Source organism: Wasmannia auropunctata, unplaced genomic scaffold, assembly GCF_000956235.1.
Source record: "Wasmannia auropunctata unplaced genomic scaffold, wasmannia.A_1.0 LD335976.1, whole genome shotgun sequence".
Taxonomy (NCBI): Eukaryota; Metazoa; Arthropoda; class Insecta; order Hymenoptera; family Formicidae; genus Wasmannia; species Wasmannia auropunctata.
Genome location: NW_012026914.1, coordinates 81,717 through 104,656, shown reverse-complemented (window position 1 = coordinate 104,656; position 22,940 = coordinate 81,717). Strand labels below are relative to the sequence as shown.

At 32.5% G+C, this 22,940-nt stretch overlaps 4 protein-coding genes across 8 annotated transcripts in view; 2 read left to right on the top strand and 2 right to left on the bottom strand.

The window, feature by feature from the left end:
• The window catches only part of LOC105454671 (WW domain-binding protein 2), a 4,616-nt gene extending 2,959 nt beyond the window's left edge, over positions 1 to 1,657 (bottom strand). Inside the window, exons 1-3 of one of the 2 annotated variants that reach the window (XM_011697473.1) lie at positions 1,286 to 1,657; positions 656 to 990; positions 245 to 397 (exon numbers count right to left, since the gene is read on the bottom strand). In XM_011697473.1, the coding sequence (XP_011695775.1) occupies positions 245 to 397; positions 656 to 990; positions 1,286 to 1,341 (544 nt within the window). In that variant the 5' untranslated portion in view covers positions 1,342 to 1,657. The remainder of the gene's footprint in view (positions 1 to 244; positions 398 to 655; positions 991 to 1,285) is intronic. The other variant, XM_011697475.1, reaches the window with a different exon arrangement.
• Positions 1,658 to 3,029: 1,372 nt separating this feature from the next.
• LOC105454669 (equilibrative nucleoside transporter 4) lies at positions 3,030 to 8,399 on the top strand. Its single transcript, XM_011697469.1, has 10 exons — positions 3,030 to 3,701; positions 4,067 to 4,221; positions 4,550 to 4,678; positions 5,077 to 5,151; positions 5,408 to 5,631; positions 5,851 to 5,962; positions 6,092 to 6,262; positions 6,564 to 6,751; positions 7,303 to 7,543; positions 7,764 to 8,399. The coding sequence occupies exons 1-10, from the start codon at positions 3,532 to 3,534 to the stop codon at positions 8,168 to 8,170; spliced, it is 1,872 nt and encodes a 623-aa protein (XP_011695771.1). The 5' UTR covers positions 3,030 to 3,531; the 3' UTR covers positions 8,171 to 8,399.
• Positions 8,400 to 11,055: 2,656 nt separating this feature from the next.
• Positions 11,056 to 18,743, bottom strand: LOC105454668 (serine/threonine-protein kinase ICK). Of its 4 annotated transcripts, none has more exons than XM_011697468.1 (10): positions 18,481 to 18,739; positions 15,612 to 15,895; positions 15,227 to 15,348; positions 14,926 to 15,138; positions 14,443 to 14,790; positions 13,998 to 14,168; positions 13,649 to 13,777; positions 13,336 to 13,569; positions 12,346 to 12,563; positions 11,056 to 12,070 (listed from the first exon to the last, which is right to left on the bottom strand). In XM_011697468.1, the coding sequence occupies exons 2-10, from the start codon at positions 15,765 to 15,767 to the stop codon at positions 11,958 to 11,960; spliced, it is 1,704 nt and encodes a 567-aa protein (XP_011695770.1). In that variant the 5' UTR covers positions 15,768 to 15,895; positions 18,481 to 18,739; the 3' UTR covers positions 11,056 to 11,957. The 4 variants fall into 4 exon arrangements, with proteins under 4 accessions (XP_011695770.1, XP_011695769.1, XP_011695768.1 ...); XM_011697467.1 differs by having other exon boundaries at positions 13,300 to 13,569; positions 18,481 to 18,738; XM_011697466.1 differs by lacking the exons at positions 11,056 to 12,070; positions 12,346 to 12,563 and adding an exon at positions 17,236 to 17,361 and having other exon boundaries at positions 12,627 to 13,569; positions 18,481 to 18,743.
• Positions 18,744 to 19,465: 722 nt separating this feature from the next.
• Positions 19,466 to 22,940, top strand: part of LOC105454667 (supervillin-like) — a 16,240-nt gene continuing 12,765 nt past the window's right edge. Inside the window, 6 exon segments of the mRNA XM_011697463.1 lie at positions 19,466 to 20,276; positions 20,570 to 20,758; positions 21,062 to 21,220; positions 21,459 to 21,535; positions 22,121 to 22,247; positions 22,580 to 22,805. Coding sequence (XP_011695765.1) covers positions 20,572 to 20,758; positions 21,062 to 21,220; positions 21,459 to 21,535; positions 22,121 to 22,247; positions 22,580 to 22,805 — 776 coding nt within the window. The 5' untranslated portion in view covers positions 19,466 to 20,276; positions 20,570 to 20,571.

Sequence of the window (22,940 nt, the reverse complement as noted above, 5' to 3'; positions counted from 1 at the left end):
TATATATATATATATATATGCGCGCGCGCGTGTGTAAATAAAAGTTCAGTTAAATTAAATAGTAACATAACAAATTAAATATATGTACACATTTTATTTTAAATAGCGAGCTAAATCTTGCTAGATAAAGAATAACTAAAGAAATTTGCTTTATAGAAACACTTGAGACTATGTAGAATATTTCTTATGCAGATAAATCAATAAGTTTGATGAGATATTGGAAATTAAGAAGCCAATATTAAACCTGGCGGAACATCTGGGAATACGTTGGTCGGAGGCATCCATCCGTAATATCCAGTTGGAGCAGGTTGATAAGCCGAAGGTTGCGCTGGGTACCAATCGGATAATGGAGGGGTATATGGTGGTGGTGCGTCATTCGCTGGGCCATTGCGTTGAGCTAAAAGTCACGTGGAACATAAATTAAGACATGCATGAGCCAAATTGGATTTAATAAATTTATTTTTACAGTGTATTTGATAATGTCATTAACCTTGTGTTATCTGATATGTAGAAAACACAAAAATGTTTTATATACATATCAATATTTAGAATCAAGATATAGGTATCTCTAACTTAATGTCATAAAAATTTCTAATTGTGAATAATATGATATAAATAACAGCACATGCGATTGCATCAATTATATTTATCTTACCCATCGCTGCGGCTCTCAGCAAAGCCTGAGCAAATTCCACTGCCCCACCACTCTTGAATCTCAATTTAAATTTGCATTCTCCAATCCAATTACCATTCGGCTGTGCGCGACATTTGCCTCCTATGTAATTAGCACCAAAAACCGGCTGTTCCAGTCCTACTTCACTCAATGTCACGAATGGGAAACTGAATGATTGCATCTTTTCTTTTTGATCTTTAGCATTGAAAATCATTCTGTGTGTCGTCAAGTACAACCTGCCATGCTTCTTTCCAATAAATTCCGCTTGCTCTTGTCCATGAAATTCCATATTGACATTGTCGCAGAAGAGTATGATGCTAGAGGTAATTAAATGTCAAAAGTTAGTTTGTATTATATCGTGGAAATATGTAGTTTAATTTTGATGCAGGTACTACAAGCGTGATTTCGTATGAATGGAAAAGATAATTCGTCTGATTCGTATTAAATGATAAAATAACAAGGTCGTCGGCAATAGCTAATTGTCGGCGAGAAGTTATGGCGATATTGCGCGGCAGGAATATCATACCTCGAGACTGCTTGAAAGACAGATAATTTTATGATTAACGCAAATTTCGTACAATTCCGAATTATTTGTAAGTTTTTATCACTTACCATTCGCCAGAGTGGAGAAGAACTCCGCCGTTGGTATGTGCCGTGTTCAATGACATATCTTCGAAAGCGTTAAATGCGCTCCCGATGGCTTACGATGACAAAACTATCGATGAACGTTGCCAAACGTCGATGTACGTCGATGGTACGTCGAGATTCAAGACCGCTCAAGACTCTTCTTCACTCTTCTTTCGAAATTGCCGGAAAATCTTTTGCAGGAAAATAATCAGGAATATATTCAGACTGACGTTATTACACACACTTACACACGATGATATCACTTCCAAATCATATCATACGCGAATAAAACGAGATAATGTCACGCACGTACGTACGGTGACTTATCGATGGCCATATTGCTTTTTCACAGTTTCTGATTGGCGGGCTAATAAAGTCCACTTATTGTTAGTCCACCGTCCACGGTGTTCGCCGTCTCTCGCGATGCCGTGGCCAATTTCTGATTGGTGGGTGGTCGTTCCTCTTTCTATCATCGACGATCACAACGAACGCCATCTTAATTCAATTTCTGTTGCAGAAGCTCGGTTGCATCTTATCACTTGTCGATAACTCAACACAGTCGATACTGTCGATTGACTGTCGTCAACAGAGTTCACGTACTGATTCACATGCTGCATCCAGCTCCATGCTGTACACACTGTATGTACGTATAACCTAAAAACCTATAGTGTACGTAACGTAAATTATAGCTTTTTACTTTTTAGTAAAATTTTCCCGCGATAGCATAACGTTTCGGAATGTGTAGTTCTATAATGATTAATAATAAATATTTTATTTGTTTTCGAGCTAAATATCAAATTACGTACACGCATTATTTGGCTTTATTTTATCGCTAAAGAAAATAATTAAACAAAACGTTATTATATGTAATCATATATCATTATTATTATTATTATTATTATTATTGTTATTATCATGATTATATATAGTTTAAACTATATGCAGCAAGCATGCAACTGCAAAAATAATATATAGACCGACGACATATTATATATATATATATCTTTTACACCGATATACATATATTAATTGATATCTGTTATCTATACAAGTTTTATTTTCGACAAAGTTTAGGTAGTTACATTCCAAAATGTTGCTTTCGAGGAAAATTTTACTAAAAATCTATCGTATACATATATATGTTATATAGCTTTTTAATAAAATTTTTCTCAAAAGTGTGCATTTAGTACGTATGTCGTTTTGAAATGCATTCTTAAAATCTATAAATTTATAATTGTTCCTATATATATATATATATATATATATATATAAACGTATATGTATATGTATATATAAACGTATGTAACGTATGTGCGTATACGATTTTTTTTTTATTCACAAAAAAAGGCTCATGTGATTTTTCTTTTCGTGGACTAAAATTAGTTTATAATTTGAATATCAAGCAAAATCCTTCCCATATGCGTAATTATATAGTATTAAAATTTTTTACTATTTCCACTATTCTGTATATACAATTAATATTATAATGTTAGACTATTATTATTAAGTTAATTATATTGCGATGATATATCGCGCGTTCGCGCGCGCTTTGTTTTGCTCTAGTATAAAAAAAATGACGTACGTCTCTTGTATATAATATATATAATGCACGATTAATTTGTTCAATGATCACATCAATTTTACTAAATTTTTTCAAAAGCGGGAAACTGTCTTTGCATCGAGGAAGAAGAGATATACATATATATATATTATATATATTATATATAATAGCCAACAAATTAAGTTTTGCGCGTTGCATATCGTTTCTCAGCGATTTCTTAACATTGATGCGTGAAATGAATTGATCGCGATGAATTAAATGTATATCGAACAGCATCGAGCATCAATCAGCAGGCCTGGTCATATTACAGGTATCTGACCGCGCGCGGGCAACTCCAAGTAAAATGGGCATCGCGGATCAGGCCGCGGAGCGGATCGTCGAGCAACGCGGGAAACCCGGCGCGCGCAGAAATCAATGCCGTAAATGTCAAAGCATGCGCTCAAGGGTAAGAAAAGAACTCGGTGTACGCTGCAGTGCGAGGAAATAAATATCGTAGTGATCAGGTGCGCGATCAAAGCCCCATTCCGCCGGCAGCGGAAACGAGGCAGAGCGAGCATATCCGACCGTTCGCGTGTACCATGGATTAGGAGAACTTGTCCAAGCGTACCAAGTCGCTGATCTCTTCAAACAAATTTCCTTTCACCGAATCCTCTTCTCCGGCAGCGGCAATATGGACGAAAACCTCAGCCGGGGATACGTCCAGCTGGGCAAGGCCAGGGGCATGAACGAGTTCAAATTCTCCAATGGATTCACGCATGTCTCACCACCCGTTGACAAATGCAACTTCATTTACATGGCTCTGATCCTCGGCGGCATAGGTTTTCTTCTGCCTTACAACAGGTCTTGCAACAGACAATTGCCCATATAATTATAACAATGCCCGCTTGTATCTATATCTTTTACAATATTAGACCTCCGCGTGTATCAGGAGTCATACATGCAAATACTGCATATATTTACAGTCGAACGAAATTTTTAAAGAATTATTCCTCTCCGATAGTCGATATTTCGATTAATCTTATAATATTTCTTATAATCTTTGACAGTGAAAAATAAATTTTGATCGGGCAACATCGCAAGCAACATAAAAATAAATAAATTTTGTAGAAATTGGCAAAAACTTGCACTGACACGTTGCAGCATTTAATTTTGATTAAAAATCTTGCAATTTATATACCGACAAATTGTGCCATTGTCTGTTACAGCTTCATTATAGCGGTGGATTATTTTCAAGCTAGGTATCCGGGAACTACCGTGATATTTGACATGTCCGTCGTTTACATCGTTATGGCTTTTTTCGCAGTCTTTGCAAACAACATTCTGGTTGAGACCTTGTCGCTGAATACGCGAATTACATTTGGTAAGACATCTGGCAGAGATAAACAATTTAAGTTAATTGGATGCGGACTGCAATATATATTGCATATATATCCAATGATTTATAATTTACGATCATCAATTTTGAATTCTTTCATATTGAATTGTATTGTTTGTAAAAGCTTTCTTGCATAAAAATTATTGCATGACTGTCGTATTTGCAGAGTGCAATTTTAAACAATTCAATAGCAAAGATGAATTGTATTAAAAATTACTAGCGACTCTGAGTTACTCTTGAATTACATAATTTAATTTAACAATATAACAAAGTATATCTAAATTATATACATAATTTAATCTTTAATGCTTAGGGTATCTGGTATCTTTTGTTACTCTCAACTTTGTGGTGATTTGCGAAATTTGGTGGGAACTTTTCGGCGTTGCAACTTCCTATACTATCAATTTAGTTGCTGTCGCTATAGTATCGCTCGGTTGTACAGGTAAAGTTAAAAGATTATCTACAATTTAATTCAGTATTATGGAAATAATGGAAAAGTGTTGCAAGCGTTCATTCATTTATTTATTTATCTTCGGTTAATTAACAATAAGTAACACGATTTTTTTAAATACATTTTTTATGCTTTTGATAATATTACTAGTATTGATAATAAGTATAATATTACTGTTATAGAATTGATAATACATATTACTAGTACTATTATGATCTTCCGATTATATGTATATATATTGTATATTAAAAATTTACAGAATAAATTTATTGATTAATTTGAAACTTGTAATATTTTTCTAAAAACATGTATTTAATAATTACAATTACAAATATACTGTTAATATGCTGCAAAAATTTGATCTTATCATCTTATGTATGACATTACAGTTCAGCAATCGAGTTTTTACGGATATACATCAATGCTTCCTAGTCGATATACGCAAGCTGTGATGACTGGAGAAAGTGAGTACCGTTCTACGAATGGTTGCAGGAATTCGTCTTTTGTTAGAAAATTATTTTAGCAGAATTTTAATTTGTGATTTAATTATTTAGAGATGTCGTAATTTTTGAAAAATTGAATAAAATTATATTAATTTCCTTGCCGATACATTATATTCGACATTATATTTAACGAGTGTCCGTATGTCTTTTCTAATTATATTGTGGAAGGTGTATATGTAATGCACGAAAAAAGAAATATTTTTTTACACTCTTCCAGGTGTCGCTGGTTTTTGGGTGTCAATCAATCGAATAATAACAAAGTCTCTACTCAATGATGAACGTGGCAATACATCTATGTTCTTCATTTTATCGAATATGACAATCTTGTTATGTTTTGTGCTACATCAAATAGTACGAAAAACCGATTTTGTGCAATTTTACATAACGCTGTGTCAGGAAAGAAATCGAATCACGTTAGAACCAACGGAGGATGTCGGTTTGGTATGTATAAGCACGTTGCATTCTTTACCTATTTATTCCATTGAGGAAAATTAATTTTAATATCAGCAAATATTTTTTTTTTAAGAGAGGAATACAACTGAAATTATTTTGATTATTTTTATTCTCGAAATTATTTAATATTGATTATTGCTGCAAAACGGACATTTTCAATGAATGCAACGAATGCATTTAATTCATATTTTTGTTATTATTAAATAGATGGATCCGTTAGATCAAGTCGGCGATCCCTCAAAAGGCCAGTATGGAGTATTGAAGATTCAAACGAGTCCATTGGGAACCGAATCTGCAAGTGGGAGTGCCGATTTGAATGGTAATCAGAAATTAATTCCTAAGTGTAGAAAAAATATCGAATTTCTTTAAAGGGTTAATTATTACTTCAATTTGCTAAAAAAAGAATGTCGAGATAATATACAAACACTTTGATTGTATTTTCACACAGCAGCCGGACAGTATTCAGCATTCTCGTTTAGCAATCCGGTATACGAACCTAGTGCTCCTTCGGGCAATCCACCCGGTAGCGCTGGACCAACTTACAAAGTCGAAGATGTCGTGGTTATGAGAGGAGCCTATGGAACGCAAAGCACAAGTACGCCATGGTCCGGTATAAAAAGTAAGAACTCATTTTCGTTCATTGTTAAAAAAAAATTCAAATGAGAAAATTAAGATTAATTCTTTTATATGTAAATTTTCTAGATCGTTTATATATAACGCTATTTTAAATTTTACACGCAATTTTACACACACACACACACACACACACACACACACCACACACACACACACACTACCACACCACGTCACACCACCCACGCCCACACCCACACCTCCTTTTCACAGAACGATTGAAAAGATTTAATCGAATTTTGAAATATAAAATATCAACGCGCCTCATGATTTAAAATATTTTTTAGGAGGCTTACTCGCAAGACTCGAAGTTGCCAAATTGATCTTTCCCTATATGGCCAGCATTGGTACTGCTTATTTTGTTACGCTCTGCCTCTATCCAGGAATCGTATCGGAAATAATATCTTGCAAATTCGAATCATGGATGCCAGTTATTTTGATGACCGCTTTTAACGCCTCTGATTTACTTGGCAAGGTATCACTAATTTATAGAAATAATTTGTCTTAATCTTATTGCTGTGTTTCTTGTTTGCATTTATATCTATGTATATATGCAGTTTGTTATTCAAATTTAAAAGATAACATTGTAAGAAATTTAATATACTAATACATAACAGGCGCGCGCTTTGCGCGCGCTGCGTATTGAATCCCATACATCTTCCAATAACATTTATACCAATTTACCTTTTAATTAAACAAATGTTAATAATTTTCAATAAAATGACGTTTTAATCGGCCATATTGAATCGGCCATTTTTAAATAAAATCACAATTTCTTAAAAAATAGCCACATAATTCATCTTTAAGATGAGCCCAGAAAGAAGTCTTTATCTTTATTTTTCTGGAAGATATGAATTTTTAAACATTGGGGAAAAGAGGCTTCAACGCCGGTAACATGGCAATTTTAAGATAGGAATTGGAACAGTAACTTAGTTATTGTCTTTTAAAAATGAAAATAGAACGAATAAAAAACGGCAAAAATATGTCTTATACACTGGATTATAATAAAGATAATTTTATTTCTAGGTATTCGCTCTAATACCTTATGAGTGGAAACGAACTCAGTTGCTTTATTTCTCTAGCGCACGGGCCATACTTATTCCTCTATTTCTGCTTTGCGCAATTCCACGTGGAGCACCTATTCTCTCTGGGGAGGGATATCCGCTCCTATTCTCTTGGCTACTTGGCCTTACAAATGGTATAGTTGGTTCCATACCTATGATTCAAGCACCTAGTAAAGTACCGGAAGAACATCGAGAACTTGCAGGTATGTATCATAAACTCAAGTTTTTCTTAAAGTACTGACAAGAACATATGCAAAGAGGAAAGAGAGAAATGTCGATGTATATTATTAGAACATAACAAAAATTAAAAATTTAGTTTATAAAAATTCTTTCACTTTCACTTTTACTTTTAATTTATATTATAAATATTATACTTATATTTTCAATATTTTCTAACATATTTTTGTATATATATTATCTTAGGTAATATTATGACTTTGTCATATACTACTGGTTTAACTATTGGATCTGTATTGGCATATATGATGGATGCCTGTCTTGGCCCACCTGTGCAAATCAAAGATGTATGTTTAAAGACGGCAAAGGCTCAAGTTGGTCTTCAAACTTCGACAACTGCATTCGCTAACGTAACGGCAAGCATTCTAACGACCGCAATATCTTCCACTTTACCTGTCGTTGAAAGAACAACAGCGGTACCGAAGCCGAAGACTACCGACAATATGTTAACCACGATTCTGATGTCAACATTATTGTCGAACAGCACTGTAAGCTTGCTAAGCGATGGAGGATTGTTGGATGTATCAACGACGGCCTTACCAAAGATCTTAGCTAATGCTACCTCGGTGAACAACGCAATCTTGCAACATTAGGACGCATATATTTGTGCGCTGTGTTAAATCTGGTGCTTTCACATAATATATATATGATAGAAAGAGAGAATATATGTGTGTGCGTGTTTATGATTGAGCAAGTTGTGTGCGTGTCGAAGAAGATGATATAAAAGTTGAAAAGTTGCTAAAAGGCTGAATATTTAGGTTGGTCATACTTTTTAAGTCGGTATATACCTATTATAATAATCGTAAAATTTGATTTTTTTTCTGTTATTACCAATAATAATAAGATTCATGTTACTGTTCACGTTATGTGTCATGTTAGACCGTGTTCCGATATACATTTGAAAATATATCTATGATTTATATTACGTTTATTTATTTTTTTATAGATTTTCAATACTACTACTACTACTTCAATACTATATAGTGTATATCGAAATAATACGGCCTTAGAATTGTTTTGTTCAATTATTCTGCGCATACATATAATATATACAAGTATTATTTAAAAAAAAATAGAAGATAAAGAAATGGCTTGTAGTTTGGTTGCATATATGTAATATATATATATATATATATATTTCTAAATATATATATTTCTTGTTTTATGCGGTTAAAAAGTTCTATAGAAAAGATATGAATTTTGAAGAAATAAATAAATATAAATAAGATATAAATATAAAATGTTAAAAATAAATTTATGAATGTGTATGTGTGTGTGTGTGTGTGTATGCGCACGTGTGTAAATTGAGTAAAAAATGCGTTTTAAAACAAAATATGTACCAAAAATATAAATATAGCAAATTAACTAAAGAAAATTAATTAAAGAAAAGAATAGGAACAAGTTGTTAAGAAAATCGGCAACAAGTTACTAGTAAAAGAGTATTGTAACTCGTTGATACGCAAACTATATTCGGTACACAAATTCAAAGTGCTCTCGTTATAATTCTTGTAAATTGCATATCAACAAATATTGGTATCAAATAAAAATTGAATTTTATTTGATAGAGATTCTCATTGAGATATTAATACTGTTTTCATTTTTCAGTATATATATATATGTATATATATATATATATATATATAAAGCTATATATTTATAATTTTATTTGAATATCGCCAGATTAAACACACGCACAAAGGAATCGAAATAATTATAAAACATTGCGCATAATGAACAATTGGCGAGAGATACGTGGAATTACGAATATTTCCTTTCTGTTAAGGGTATCATATGCTTTTATTTCACATTGACAAATCGTTTTTCTGAATACTTTTAAAAGACTTAAAAGAAGCGAAATTATTATTTTTTTATAAGAAATGATTGTATTTATTCTATATATTGTTTTTATTATTGTTTCAATGTATAATATACTACTGATGATTGAAAATTAGGAAATTTTTGCTGATAAAGTTATCGCACGAGTATATATTCTGTCGAGTTGTTATATATATTTTCATGTGTGAATAGTTGATACGTAAAATATAAAATATGTATATTTGTATGGTACATTAGACATCATAATTATTTTACAGTCGCTGGATACATTCTCTAGATGCGTTTTCAGAAAAAAAGTCAAGTCATATTATTACAACTATCCATGATAAAGAAATGGACAATATGAAGCAATAAGTGACAGCTAGACTATGTTTAATACGTAAATTTTGAAATTTCGAAAAACGAAATAAAAATGTGAAATTAATTCATAAATATTTTCCTTTAACTGTAGAAAATACCTATATATATTTACTTATAAAAAATGCTGATTGTTTACACACAGATTATTGTTCGTGATGCATATGAATATCTAAACACGATACGTTAATTGTTACATAGCACTCATCTAGTGAATGTGAATGTGATTTAAGATATTTATGATACATCCAGACCACTTAATGAAAGAGAAAGAAGACTTTCTCATACAAGTCTCTTCTTTTATCCTTCCAGCTTCGTTATTCGCGTTATCTGCTCAAGACATATCTGGTGTTACGTAGGAGATTGTAATTAAAGTTTGTAAAGTTAAGACGTGGTGACATGATGAAAAAAACATAATATACTCGACCATGCGACTGATTAAATATTTCTAGACTTTTTTCTTTATTTCTAACTTATGCCCAAAGAAACGTTTATGAGAAATAATATTTACAATAACTTGTCTTTAAGAGATTAATTAATTATTCTGTTTATGCAAAACAAATCGTATAGTAATGATTCAATGTATACGCGCGTTATTCATACTATTCATAGTTGACATATCGACTTTTTGGAAAATTCGTATGTATAATTATAATTATATACAGAATATATCAAAGTAATTAGGCTTGATGTATCTTTTTTTTTTATTTGTTTTATAGGCGAAAAATGCCTCTCAACTATAATATTTTAAAACTAATAGTTTCAGGCTAGCGCATTTAAACATTTTATTTTTATGCCATATAAGGTAAAAAAAAACTTAATAAAGAGAGAATAGATACATATCCTTTTCTCTTTTATATGTTTAATCCTATTTTTATCGATTTCTCTAATAAAAAGAAAATGCAGATATTTAAAATCAAATAATACATTGAAAGATCAATTTTGCAGAAATTAAAACAAAATAACCGGTTTGATATATTTACGTATAAAAAGTTTTTTCGGAGATATACGAATAATTAATACCTATTTTACATAATAAAGGTTATTTTATTTTATTTTTCGTAATTCTAAGAAAGTTTATGCTATCTGTTTGCGAAATTTGTCAATAGTCATAGTAATGTCAAGAAAAAAATTACACGTTTCATCTTTTTACTAGATACTACATATCGAGCCCCTTTCATCTATTACATCCATGATATGTACTTCTTTTTATTTTCAATTGATTTAAAATATATTCACACTTACCTCTTAAAGTCTTTTGTTATCTAAAGGAAAAGTTTTTGCGTTGATAAGATGTCGTTTCATTCTTTGTCGAATACAAAAATTACTGATAATACATACAAATATAAAAACACATACAATTGATTAATATAAAAATCATTGATATCTTTGAAAAATAAGCTATAATATAACAAGTAGCAGAATAAAGTATGTTGCATAATGCAATATGTGCAATAGGGAATGTGTAAATTATTTGTTATATATTATATTTTTCATTTTAATAATGCCATATTTGCGTACATTTTATCAGATATGATACGGCGTGATACCTCGACATTGATCAATCAATACATTGATTCTAATCCGATGATATTGATTGAGACTTTACGAATGTTGTTTTATAATTCAGAACATAATTCTTGAGAAACGTGTTACTATGATCAAATGTCACGCCGCATATAATTAATTAATATATACAAATAATATGTGTATACATACATATATATATATACAATACATGTATAGATGATCACATGATAAATGGAATATCTTGTGTGTGTGTGTGTGTGTGTGTATAATATAATGTATCCCTATAGATCTATATACATCATCGCGTTCGAAATCATTTGTTTCTCAGAAAATTAAACTTTTATCATACATGATCAATTAACATGGATGATTCGTAGCATCTATATAACCGTCCCTAGAACTTTGATCATAATGCTGTAGTTTAATAACACCGTAACGATTTCGTTCTACTATTCGATATGTTATACTCCATCCAATTAAAGTGCGATTTTACTTTCGTAAAATCTCATCATGGAAAAAAATGCGTTCTTCCTATTTGTATTTCTGTCACAATGGAACGACAGCGATCGTTCTATCACAGTTGAAATTCATCTAGAGTAGAAGGCCACGATGACAAATTATTGATTTTGAAAAGAAGAACGAACCTTTCTACAACGGTCATTTGAGGTATTTCGCTGCCCAATCTGTTCGGCCGTGAGACCCACTGCTGGCTTTCGTGTTGAAAACATTTCCAAATAAGTTTGGTTGAAACATAGGTTTATTGGTATTTTCTATCGAAAAGAGATATCATATTAACTGATACGAAAACTATATCGCAACCTATTAATTTTCTCTATTCGCAATGCGCAAATATAGCATTTGCATTCTTGTTTAAAAAATGTATATTTAACAAATGTTATTCTTCTGGAATAGAAGAGATCGAAGGAAAGAAAGGGATAGCGGGAGAACTTTGCATTGCAATATTCGATTAACAAAAAGAAATTATACAATTTTTTAAACGAGAATGCAATAGCAACGCATACAAGTACTTATGTAAAGTACTCACTGATATTTTGGGTACCGTATACGCTGGGATAAGGTAGTCTCAAGTTTTGATCGGTAATATAACGGTTTCGCGCGAGATAGTGTTGCCTTGTTTGATTCTCAATATTATTTCTAGGTCCCCAAAAAGAGTCTGTAAAATCCTCGTATTTGTTGGATGTTGCCTGACCGATGAATCCATTCAATAGCAGTTTAGATCGGTTGATATCAGAATCCTCATTTCTTGAAAATGAATAGAAAAAAAGCATTATTTTAAACGATAAAGAAGCTGCGCTACACAACATGATAAAGACATTGATAATTTATTGAATATTTAGAATTTACAATAGGAACTTTGACACAAAGATCCAGTACATTTGTGAAGTATACATTTGTCATTATTCATGCATTTCAGTTTCGAAAAATTGTTCCATTCAGTATACATTTACCGCCATCCAATGAATGCAATGAGCATGCCGCCAAAATTTCGATAATCAGTACAATAATTGCCAAAATGTATCGCCATATATATATCATATATAGCACGAGTGATCGTATAATTTGGTTTAGCAAGTTTGCTGTTATTATAAAACCTTCGATGAGATATTTGGCAAAGTGAGTCAATAACGCTCGACATAGATATAAAAGATGAGTAGCATAAAGTGTGATCCAAGAAGTTGATTCAACAAGCTCAGAGATGTTTAAGAAGACATTTAACAAAAATAAGATTTTTGACAACGCAGTAGCAGCTAAATCTTGCAAAATATAAATCGACTTGTAAACAATCATATCATAATATTGTCTCATTTGAGAATGACTCTTTTTAAGTGGCATAAATTTGAGTCTACTCGGAAGCCGGAAAATTAAGTGCTCGGAAAATATATTTAGTCTAATTTGCAATCGTGTCAACAAGTAGCCGATTATTAACATCGCGCATGCGATAAGAATTCTTTGGATTGGATTTCGGAATTTTATATACCTGGATGGCAAATTTGTGCTCTGGCCTGCGACGTACCGAGCCACACTGAGATAGTGTTGTTTTGCCGAGACCTTGCGCAAGTTCTTCGTCTGATTGGACTGGTTTGACTGATTCCACATTCTCGATGGTGAGTCCTTCCATGTTGGTAAGGACCAATTCGCATGTAAATTGTCTGATTGCTGATAGTTGGCATTCCAATTGGCACGATTTTCCTTATATACACGATCTGGGATGAGCGTCGCGCTTGGATTCTCTGGGACAATTTTGCTTCTGATATGAATAAACGGGCGATTAAAGTATATATATATATATAACGGAAATTATATAGAAAAATCGTGCAACGATTTACCCTAAAAGATCGGCAAAATCGTCCTCGTCCCATTTAGAGGCGTTGCTGTCACGTTTGCGACTATTGTGATTTAGTAACGGTAACGCCGCTGGCTGCTGTTGTGATTCAACGAGCATCTTTTCTGGTGCTCTATAAATATTTGGCTTTAATTCATATATTTAGTAAGCCAAAAATTACAGAATTTACGACATTATATTTATCGCAATCATTTTTGTAGTTTCAAAGTATAGCTTGTATAAACTTTATACAATGTCGCAATCTAATTATTATTACTCGTTGCAATGGTAAAAGTATATAAATTTTCATGTGTTAATTTAAATACTAAATGTTACAGTAAAATGTATCTTACCTCGATTGAATTAAGCTGTTATTAACGACGAGATCTTCTTGAGAATAATTGTATTGCTTAGGCGCAGGAGGTGGAAGATTTATTTTGTTCATAACAAGTTCTCGTTGAGATACGACACCAATTTTTTTACTGTTAATAATACGTGGATCGCCGACTTGAAAATACGGATACCTAGAATCATTCATGATAACAGTCATTATTTAGACAGTTTCAAATTTTACAGAATTGTTTTAGAAATTTTTGCGAAATATTAAAAAAAAATATCTGACAGATATGTATTAAAAATAAATTAATCTATTCTTCCATCTAAAAGAGATATTTAATACATTAATTTTTGTTTGTTCTTTAAAACAGTTATATCGTTTACAGCTATTGTCACATTTTAGTTTTCTAATTTTTTTTGTTTTACTACTGGCATAATTATAAATATATAAAATAAATATACCTGAGTGATTGCTGCGCTGTTGGTCTCTTTACAGGATTCCATTGTAACATATCTTCCATGAGTATGACTGCCTCTTGACCGGCATTGGGTATTAATACAGTCAACGACGTACGCGTAAAATTCGGGAATTTGAAATTCATAGCTGTAGCCAATTGATATCCCTCTGGCCAATCATCTTTATCGGGAGTTCCGATTACAGAACATATTTTAAATATTTCATCAATCTCACTTTTGCCAGGGAACAGTGGCCGAAATGTATATAACTCGGCCATTATACAGCCGACCGCCCAAATGTCAATTGGACTGTTGTAAGTCGTGGAGTGTAGTAATACTTCCGGTGCCCGATACCTGTGAACAGATGTTTATCAACGAATTTAATGAGATTAATGAAACATTAGGTTTGCATCAAGAATATTAGATTATTATTGCATTAAATTCTTTAATTGATCAGCTAATGCTTATAAATTGCTATTAGATTGTTACCATCTTGTTGATACGTAATCTGTATATGGAGGTCTCGATCGAATCTCTCTCGCTAGCCCGAAATCAGCAATCTTTACTAATTCGGGACCCATACATAACAAATTTTCTGGCTTCATGTCGCGGTGAAAGAAACCATGTTTATGCATAAAAGCAAGACCTTGCAGTACTTGATACACCATATTTCTTATTACTGGCTCGGGAAAAAGTTTGTCCCTGTAATTTAAAACATATTGAATAGAATATACAATTTCTATAAAATAATATTTATATCTATAAAGTATAAGCTGCTATAGAGATGTACCTGTCTTTCATTAATTGATAGAGATTTTCCTTCATGTACTCAAATACGAAATACAGCACATCATTCTCCCGTATAACTTCCTTAAGTTTCACAACGTTTGCATGACTAAGTTTTTTCAATGACTACAATGCGAAATAGGTGAGAAAATAATCAAAATGTTTTATCAATAAAATTGTTGATGTTTAACCGGCAGATGCCGATTGACGAAAGTAAAAAATGATAAAGTCATTTTTATATATACTCTCATTATGCATATTTCAATTATATTTTAGCACAATATTATTGTTAATCATACGTACTACTCATGTCTTTTTACGATTTTCAGAGAATTGTTTCGTAAACTACGTAGTAACATTGCCTAATTATTTATCTAATTTGAACATACCTTTACTTCTCGCAAATTCATAGCTTCTTCCCAAGAATAATATTTTCTCTTCATTCTCTTTATAGCCACCTTTTCACCTGTATCAATACGTTCTCCGAGCACGACAGAACCAAAGGTTCCATCACCCAACTGGTTTAAAGTTATATATCGATTCATCTTCACTATCAAAATTCTTGACAATTTTTGTATTAGGTACTTGTGTCACTTCTTACATAACGGACTTTTGGGCGTTATAAGGAGGACCGCTATTTATGCACTGCTGGGATCGGCAGCTTCGCATTTTGCTGTAATTGTGCATTAATATTGTTTATTAATAATGTTATTGATAATGTTAAATAAGAACATACTAGGTTTATAATAAAAAATTTTTTCAGCAAAATATAGATTTAATATTTACAATTAAAATTATTTAAAAAACGCAAGAAATTAGTCTCAAGAGAATAAAATTTTGTATCGTTAAATTTAAGGGTGATCTAACTAGGCTATATTGATAATAATTACCGAGATTATTTGTAATTTATTTGATATAATTTTTGGAGTAGCGAGAGAGCAAATTTTATGAATAATATAAACATATTTTTTTGCTTTATTTTTATGAAATGTGGTCTACAAAAAATTTACAAAACGCGTTAAAGAATTATATATAGACAGAGTTTTCACTCGTAATCATAAACTTGGTTCTTTAATTATTATAATTATTTTTTAATTATAATTAAAAAAATACTTTTCTATATAAATTTAAATTATAAATCTGCGCGAATAGGAGTAGGTAAAAAATTCCATTCACATGTTTGATGTAATTTTTTGCTAGAACACTTTATGTTAGATAAGTTTCGAATTTTATGCAAAGATGCGAGTATCCGTGCATGTAACTTAAATAATCACGGCTGCCACCTCTGGATCGCGGTTTTTGCCCGCAAAGACTCTGACTTTTCCAACGAATCTCCGGCTGTCCGGCAAGCGCTTTAAATTTCGATGAAATTTTTTTAAAACAACGTCTCTTAGCAAAATAGAATTTTTGGTATAGCATATGGTCAAAGTTGACGATCTTTTTTAGGAATTGCTGAAATATTGTATGTTTCCGGTAGAACACTATAATACATATATCCGGCATAATACTGCTTAGAAGATGGGAACTGTGCTTATATAAAGCTAAATAAGAATGTCTTTAGTCTTAAACTTAGTCTTGTTACTATAATATGTTACTGTTGTATAAATGAATACTTGGCACGAGTTATTTATCCCAAGTATTGACTCTACAGCAGAATGAATATTTGATAGTAGATATTCTCTGCCATAAAACTTAGGAACAAGCGCTGTTGACAAGATAGTAGAGCAATTTCTATAATATTTCTCTCATCCCTGATTTGATATCATGTCAAATATCGCGTATAGTTGCTATTTTAAGGATCATTGGAATTGGATCCATTTAAGACCGAATGATACGATCGGCGAATTATTTTAGACTGGTGCTTCTACATGTGCATTGAACTTGTCTAGTAAATCGCAATCGACAAACCCAAATGTTTTACACTATTGCATTTCCTACGCGATAGTCCGATCCTACTTATAACAGCACATATGGAGCAAAAGACTTGTAAGCGCAATCTAGGACAGCACTAACCGCGTATATATGTCGTGCCGAGATTAGCATTTTCTTACGGTCGCATGCAAACAATCTTCGTGCGGGCCAGACATGCAAGAATATAGATTTTCTCGAATGGCATTATTCAACCTGATCGCCAACCAACTGACATAAAAGCACCAAATATCTTGTATTATTTGTCTTGAGTAGAGAAGGATGTAATTTCAATTAATCCGAATTTCAATGCTACGCAAAATGCTCCATAAATCGATATTACACGATATTAGATTCAATATCGTGACAAATTTGACAAGAACAAACTTTTTATATATATATAAGACGATCGAGTGTCACAAGAAGACAAATAAAAAAAAGTTAAACCATATATATTTTATTGATTCTATAGATAGATTATAATATATATATATATATATAATAGAACCTTAAGATTTAAGGCTTATATATTAAATTAGTTAAAAAGATGTTAGAAAAAGCTAGAGAAGTGAGATAAACATAAACAACAATTTACTCAAAACGTTTCTTGAAAAAATTGGACTTTAGAATTAGAATAAGCAGCTATATAAGCTCATAAAGTCACGAAATGCTCTGATACACATATATGTACTAACTATAATATGTGTATATGCAATAATATATGCAATAAAATGGAATTTCAATAAAATTATATTATTATTCATAAATACAATAAATCGATATATGTAATAAGCAATTATAAAATTCTTAATTTTAATTATTTTACATAAAGATTAAAAGCGATGGAATGATATAGCTTCGCGATTTATCGACAGATTCAAAATTTAATTATGATACTTGAATAAAATAATTTAATTAATTTTGCACTGTTTCAAGTCTTTAAGAAATTTTGAATATCGTTTTTGAAAAAAAAAAAAAAAAAAAGAACCAAAAATGTCGAAAGTAATTATAATTTTTGTATTCTTGACTCGCAATTTTCAATTAAATTTCTCGTAATCGTTTCCTTTTCATGATCGAGGAAATTTTCTCTCACGGCAAATATAACGAAAAAATTATAAGTAGTGTCATGCTATTGAAATCGCAAAATGACCCAAAGGAAAATAGTTCCGATTTATGACACTTCAATGCGAACAAAACGTTGGTTATCATTCGCCAAATAGATTAGAGAGTCGGACTATATAACGCGACAGGCTCGCACAATCACTGAGACGATATACTAGAAAATTGACGAATCGACTTGTTATTTTAGTCTCATCGCTCTATCATTAATTACAATAGACTTATGCTCACAGAATAGAAAAACGAAGACAGGCTTCTGGACTTGGCTTCTAAGCTGGCCTTCCACCACCTTCCACGTATTTGATTATTTCGACTTCTTGCGTAGCTGTCATTCGCAGCCAACTTTATTAATCGAGCGACCATCAGCCATACCTCGCGGTCGCTATGACTACGAATACAGTCAAACTGCCGCGCTACCCACTGCTGCCCGCTGCCCGCGCAGCCCGCGTCGACCAACACGACCGGCCGACGGCGACGACCTGCGTCAACCGCACACACACTGCACAGTCAACTGCGTCATTGCGCGGCCATCGCGCGACGCGCATCGGCCAGTATCGGCGCCAATCAGCCAATGACGATTCGAGGCATTTTCATATCTCTTTGATCACACTATGGAGTATGTTCGTCGTCGAGACAAGAGGAGAGAAGCAGAAGCGAGCAGGAGCGTGAGACAGAGAGAGAGCGGTCATATGTTCTGTGGCCTTTTGCTTTTCATAGGGTCGGCGAGAGGGGATCGGCGAACGGCAGCGAACTCTTCCGTACACCAGCGCCGCACGTCCATTTTGTGACACTGTCGATAAAATCGTAGCATCAAAAGTGGATGTGGTGCGTGTCCGTGCTACATCCACAAATTGATAAAAAGAAAACACAACTATTTAATTGTGACATTGCCGACATTAAAAATGACATTCCGATTCCATGAGTTTGCACTGCATCCACAAGTTATTGTGGATGTATGTAGCAAGATCAGCACGGACCGCACCACCACGTCCACTTTCGAATCTTTCGATCTTTCGATGCTATGCGATTTTATCGACTGCAGTGTTACAACAAAATGGACGTGCGGCGCTAGGGTAGTGCGGAGCAGTTGGCCACTCTCATGCTTAATTCTCTCTGGTTCGGATTTTTACCCGAGTAAATCCTTCTCAAGTATCATTTTTTCCTTGTTGTTCACCGAATATTAAACAAGGATATCTGGGTCTATCAGAGATACTACCTACTTGGGTCTGCTTTGCCGCTCCAATGTGATTCTCCCTTAGGCGGCTTAAGGTTATGTACGATTTTCATCCAAGTACATACTTCTCAATTATTGAATTATCATTTTAGCTTTGTTTAATAATGTTTAATATTCGGTGAACAAGAAGAAAAAAATGATACCTGTACCCCGCGATTCTGTTAACTCTAACGACAGTTTCATTTTTATTGTTTATCAAATATTAAACAAAGATAAACACTGCTCGCGAGAATTTGCAAGCGTTAAGTGCAGCCTTAATAAGCATTTTGTCCTGATTGGATTATATTATCAAATTTATAGAAATAGTCCTGTCTCACAATCAGGAAAGATAACTTCCACAGTTGCAAATAGCGAACGTGTACGATCGTATTTTCCTCTGGATCCGACAAATCAGAGGTGAATATCACAAGTCGACGACTCCGACATCTCCGACAGCTTTCTCCGCTCTGAACGCGCCCATTGACACAATCAGTTCACTAGAATGACACTCGTTTCGTGGCGATATGTTTTCTTTTTTATTTAATTCAGTCAATTTCTATTCTCGATGTAAATGATGTAGTCGTCTTTCCTCTCGCGCGCGAGTTTACTTGTACAGATTGATTACCCCTCGCGATTTGTATCATTTTATACATAGTACTTATTAAGTAGCTGTGATAACATAGACATAAGGAATACGCATCATTCGCTATGCTCTCGATTGTCAGACAATTTCTTTCGAAAGCTTTCGAAAGTGAAATTATGGCCGCGTCGCAGGACAATTCGTATTAATTCGTATTAAGTGAGTATACAAAAAGTGAGTATATATACTAATTGATAGCCATAATACCTATTTTAACACTGTAAAAAGAAACAAAATTGTATCTGATATGATACAAGTAATGATATATTTTTATTGCTCTATTCACAATTGCATATGTTTTATTGTAACGTACATACTGTGTGTAGTGTGTTTTAAAACTGATATATAAATCACAAAGAAATTGTAATATTTTTTTGTTTGTTTAAATGTATCAGATCTTGAGTTGAAAAGAATATAGCTATTAGTTTGTAGAGAAATTAATAAACATATGTAACACACATTTGCAGTAATGGTAGCTGCCGGACCTACAGTCTTGATGGCAGCTAGCGAGGAGAATTCGTCAAATGAGGAAGGAAATGGTACAGCACGCTCGACAAACCAGAGTACTTGTTCGCGTTACGAGCTACAGCGTTGTGGTCAAAGAAACGTTGAATCGTCGATTAAAGGAGATGGAGCTACTTGCTCTTTGAATATTAGTAAGTACTACAAATTTGGATAGCATATCGCACTCGCATCCTTGCTTTAAAAGCTATCATGTCGAGCACTTTATTAAAAAAGGTTTACTCTAATAGATGTTGTAATAACTTGTATCATTTATTTATACATTTTTGAGTAATATCCTGATCAAATAAAAAAACGATAGTGATACGACAATATTATGAAACATGTAAATCTCTTTGATAAATACTATTTGTTTTAAATGTATATACCTAACCTATTTTTGTATTTTATATGCTTTATATAGTCTCTGAATAAAACATAATTTATTTTTATTACAGTAGAAAAGAAGCAACGTAGCCTTACAACAGAAAACAATGATAAAGTAATGTCTAAAGAGCTAAAGGAGAGCTCTAAGAATCTTACAACTTGTAAAACTGCTCAGATTCGTGAGACCAGAACGTCTAGATTACGGGCTGCTTCTATAGTATTACCCAATGGTAAGTAAATGTTTATCTCTTTCCATATGATTTTAAATATATAACATTTCTTGTCATACATACATATATAAATAAGAAAATATAGTTTTCTTTTATAACTGAGCAAATATGTCACAGTGAGGATTAAAATTCTTTGATTGATATATATTTTTATTGAATCACTAACATATTATTATGTGTATATATACTGGATTAATTTGCAAAAGCACATTAATAAATTGTCTCTTTATACAAGCAGATGTAACATTATCGTCTAAAAAATTACTTGGATCAGAAACTTCTGACTCTCAGCGGCATAATTCATTATCTAAGCAAGTAAGTATATTTGTAATTATTTGATTTCTATTTTTTCTCTCCCTTGTCTAAGAGAATTTTATTTTTATTTGTGTAAAGTTTAAATGTGCACTCTCTCTCTCTTTCTCTCTCTCTCTCTCTCTCTCCCTCCCTCCCTCCCTCCCTCCCTCCCTCCCTCCCTCCCTCCCTCCCTCCCTCCCCTTCCCTGTGCCTCTTATAAGTGAACTGGTAATTTACCAGTTTCTGATAAATCAATACATTTTCACAAATTGTTTAAGAAATTACTAAACTTTGTTTGACGACTCATGATTCAATGAATCGCAATTTCCTACAAGATTTTTACAATAGTATTTTTCGGAAATTATAATAATTTTTTACTTGGAGAATATATCCTACAAGTCGATATAGTTTGTTATACAGTCGATATGATTTATTACACAGCGAAAAGATTTTAAACTCAAATTAATCACTTAGTTAAAACAAATTAACTTGCTCTTTAAGAATTTCCATTAGATTACGTATTTACCTATTTGTATATGTATAATAATATATCTTGTTCATTAATTCCTAGGAAATTTTAACACATGATGTTTAATTTATATATAGAAAAATTCCACATCTATTGATGTCACCATGAATTCTGTCAAGGAAAGAGACAAGAGTTACAAACGTAAATCTTATTTAAATAGATCACGTCATGTAGAAGCAGCGCCTGTTGATCATTCAAGTGAAGGTAAAAAGTTTATTAATATTAAATTGCAGCAACAAGAAAGAAATTGCGTTGTTGAATTATTCAAAAGAATCTAAAGTGTATCATCGCGATATTTTGGCATCCTTTTATATTTTTGTATTTTTTTAAATTTTGATGTATCTTTTACAGCTGTAAAAGTTATATCATCAACTATTGCACTTTCATGGATTTTTTTCCATTGTTGTCGTAAACAGAAATTATATTCGATATACGATTAGTAATCGCGCTTTTGATATCGTGTGAATTTTAACTAAAATATTCATAACTCGTATCTCAATATATTTTCCTTGTTAACGTTAATAATTTGATTTTAGTTGAATTTAGCGAAAGACATTCCAGAAAGCAATATGTTAAACGAGGTCAGGTATCTGAAACGGTATCCAGTTCTGCTGATTCCCGTCGTCAAATGGCTAGTCTGCGCAGAAAACATATTGATTCGAAAGTTGGAGCTCAATACATCACAAAAAATCTTTCTAAAACTTATTCGTCATCTTCCGTCGTGCCCACGAATGCAAAGCATTCGATTATGCAGCAATCTAGGTACATACAGTAAATATATACATGTGTAAACGAGAATAGTATAAGGCAAATATTAGATTGGTATAGAAGATAGATTTTTTTTATTAATCTCTCTCTCTCTCTCTCTCTCTCTCACGTAATAACTTCGTATAGCAA

Bases quoted from the DNA above. Each gene is read 5' to 3' on its own strand.
- LOC105454669 (XM_011697469.1), top strand. From the start codon at position 3,532: ATGGACGAAAACCTCAGCCGGGGATACGTCCAGCTGGGCAAGGCCAGG. The intron at 3,702-4,066 runs GTCTTGCAACAG...TGTCTGTTACAG, and splicing joins TTTCTTCTGCCTTACAACAG to CTTCATTATAGCGGTGGATT. The intron at 6,752-7,302 runs GTATCACTAATT...TTTTATTTCTAG, and splicing joins CCTCTGATTTACTTGGCAAG to GTATTCGCTCTAATACCTTA.
- LOC105454668 (XM_011697466.1), bottom strand. From the start codon at position 15,767: ATGAATCGATATATAACTTTAAACCAGTTGGGTGATGGAACCTTTGGT. The intron at 14,791-14,925 runs GTAACAATCTAA...ATCTGTTCACAG, and splicing joins GATTACGTATCAACAAGATG to GTATCGGGCACCGGAAGTAT. The intron at 14,169-14,442 runs GTATATTTATTT...GAATGATTCTAG, and splicing joins ACAGCGCAGCAATCACTCAG to GTATCCGTATTTTCAAGTCG.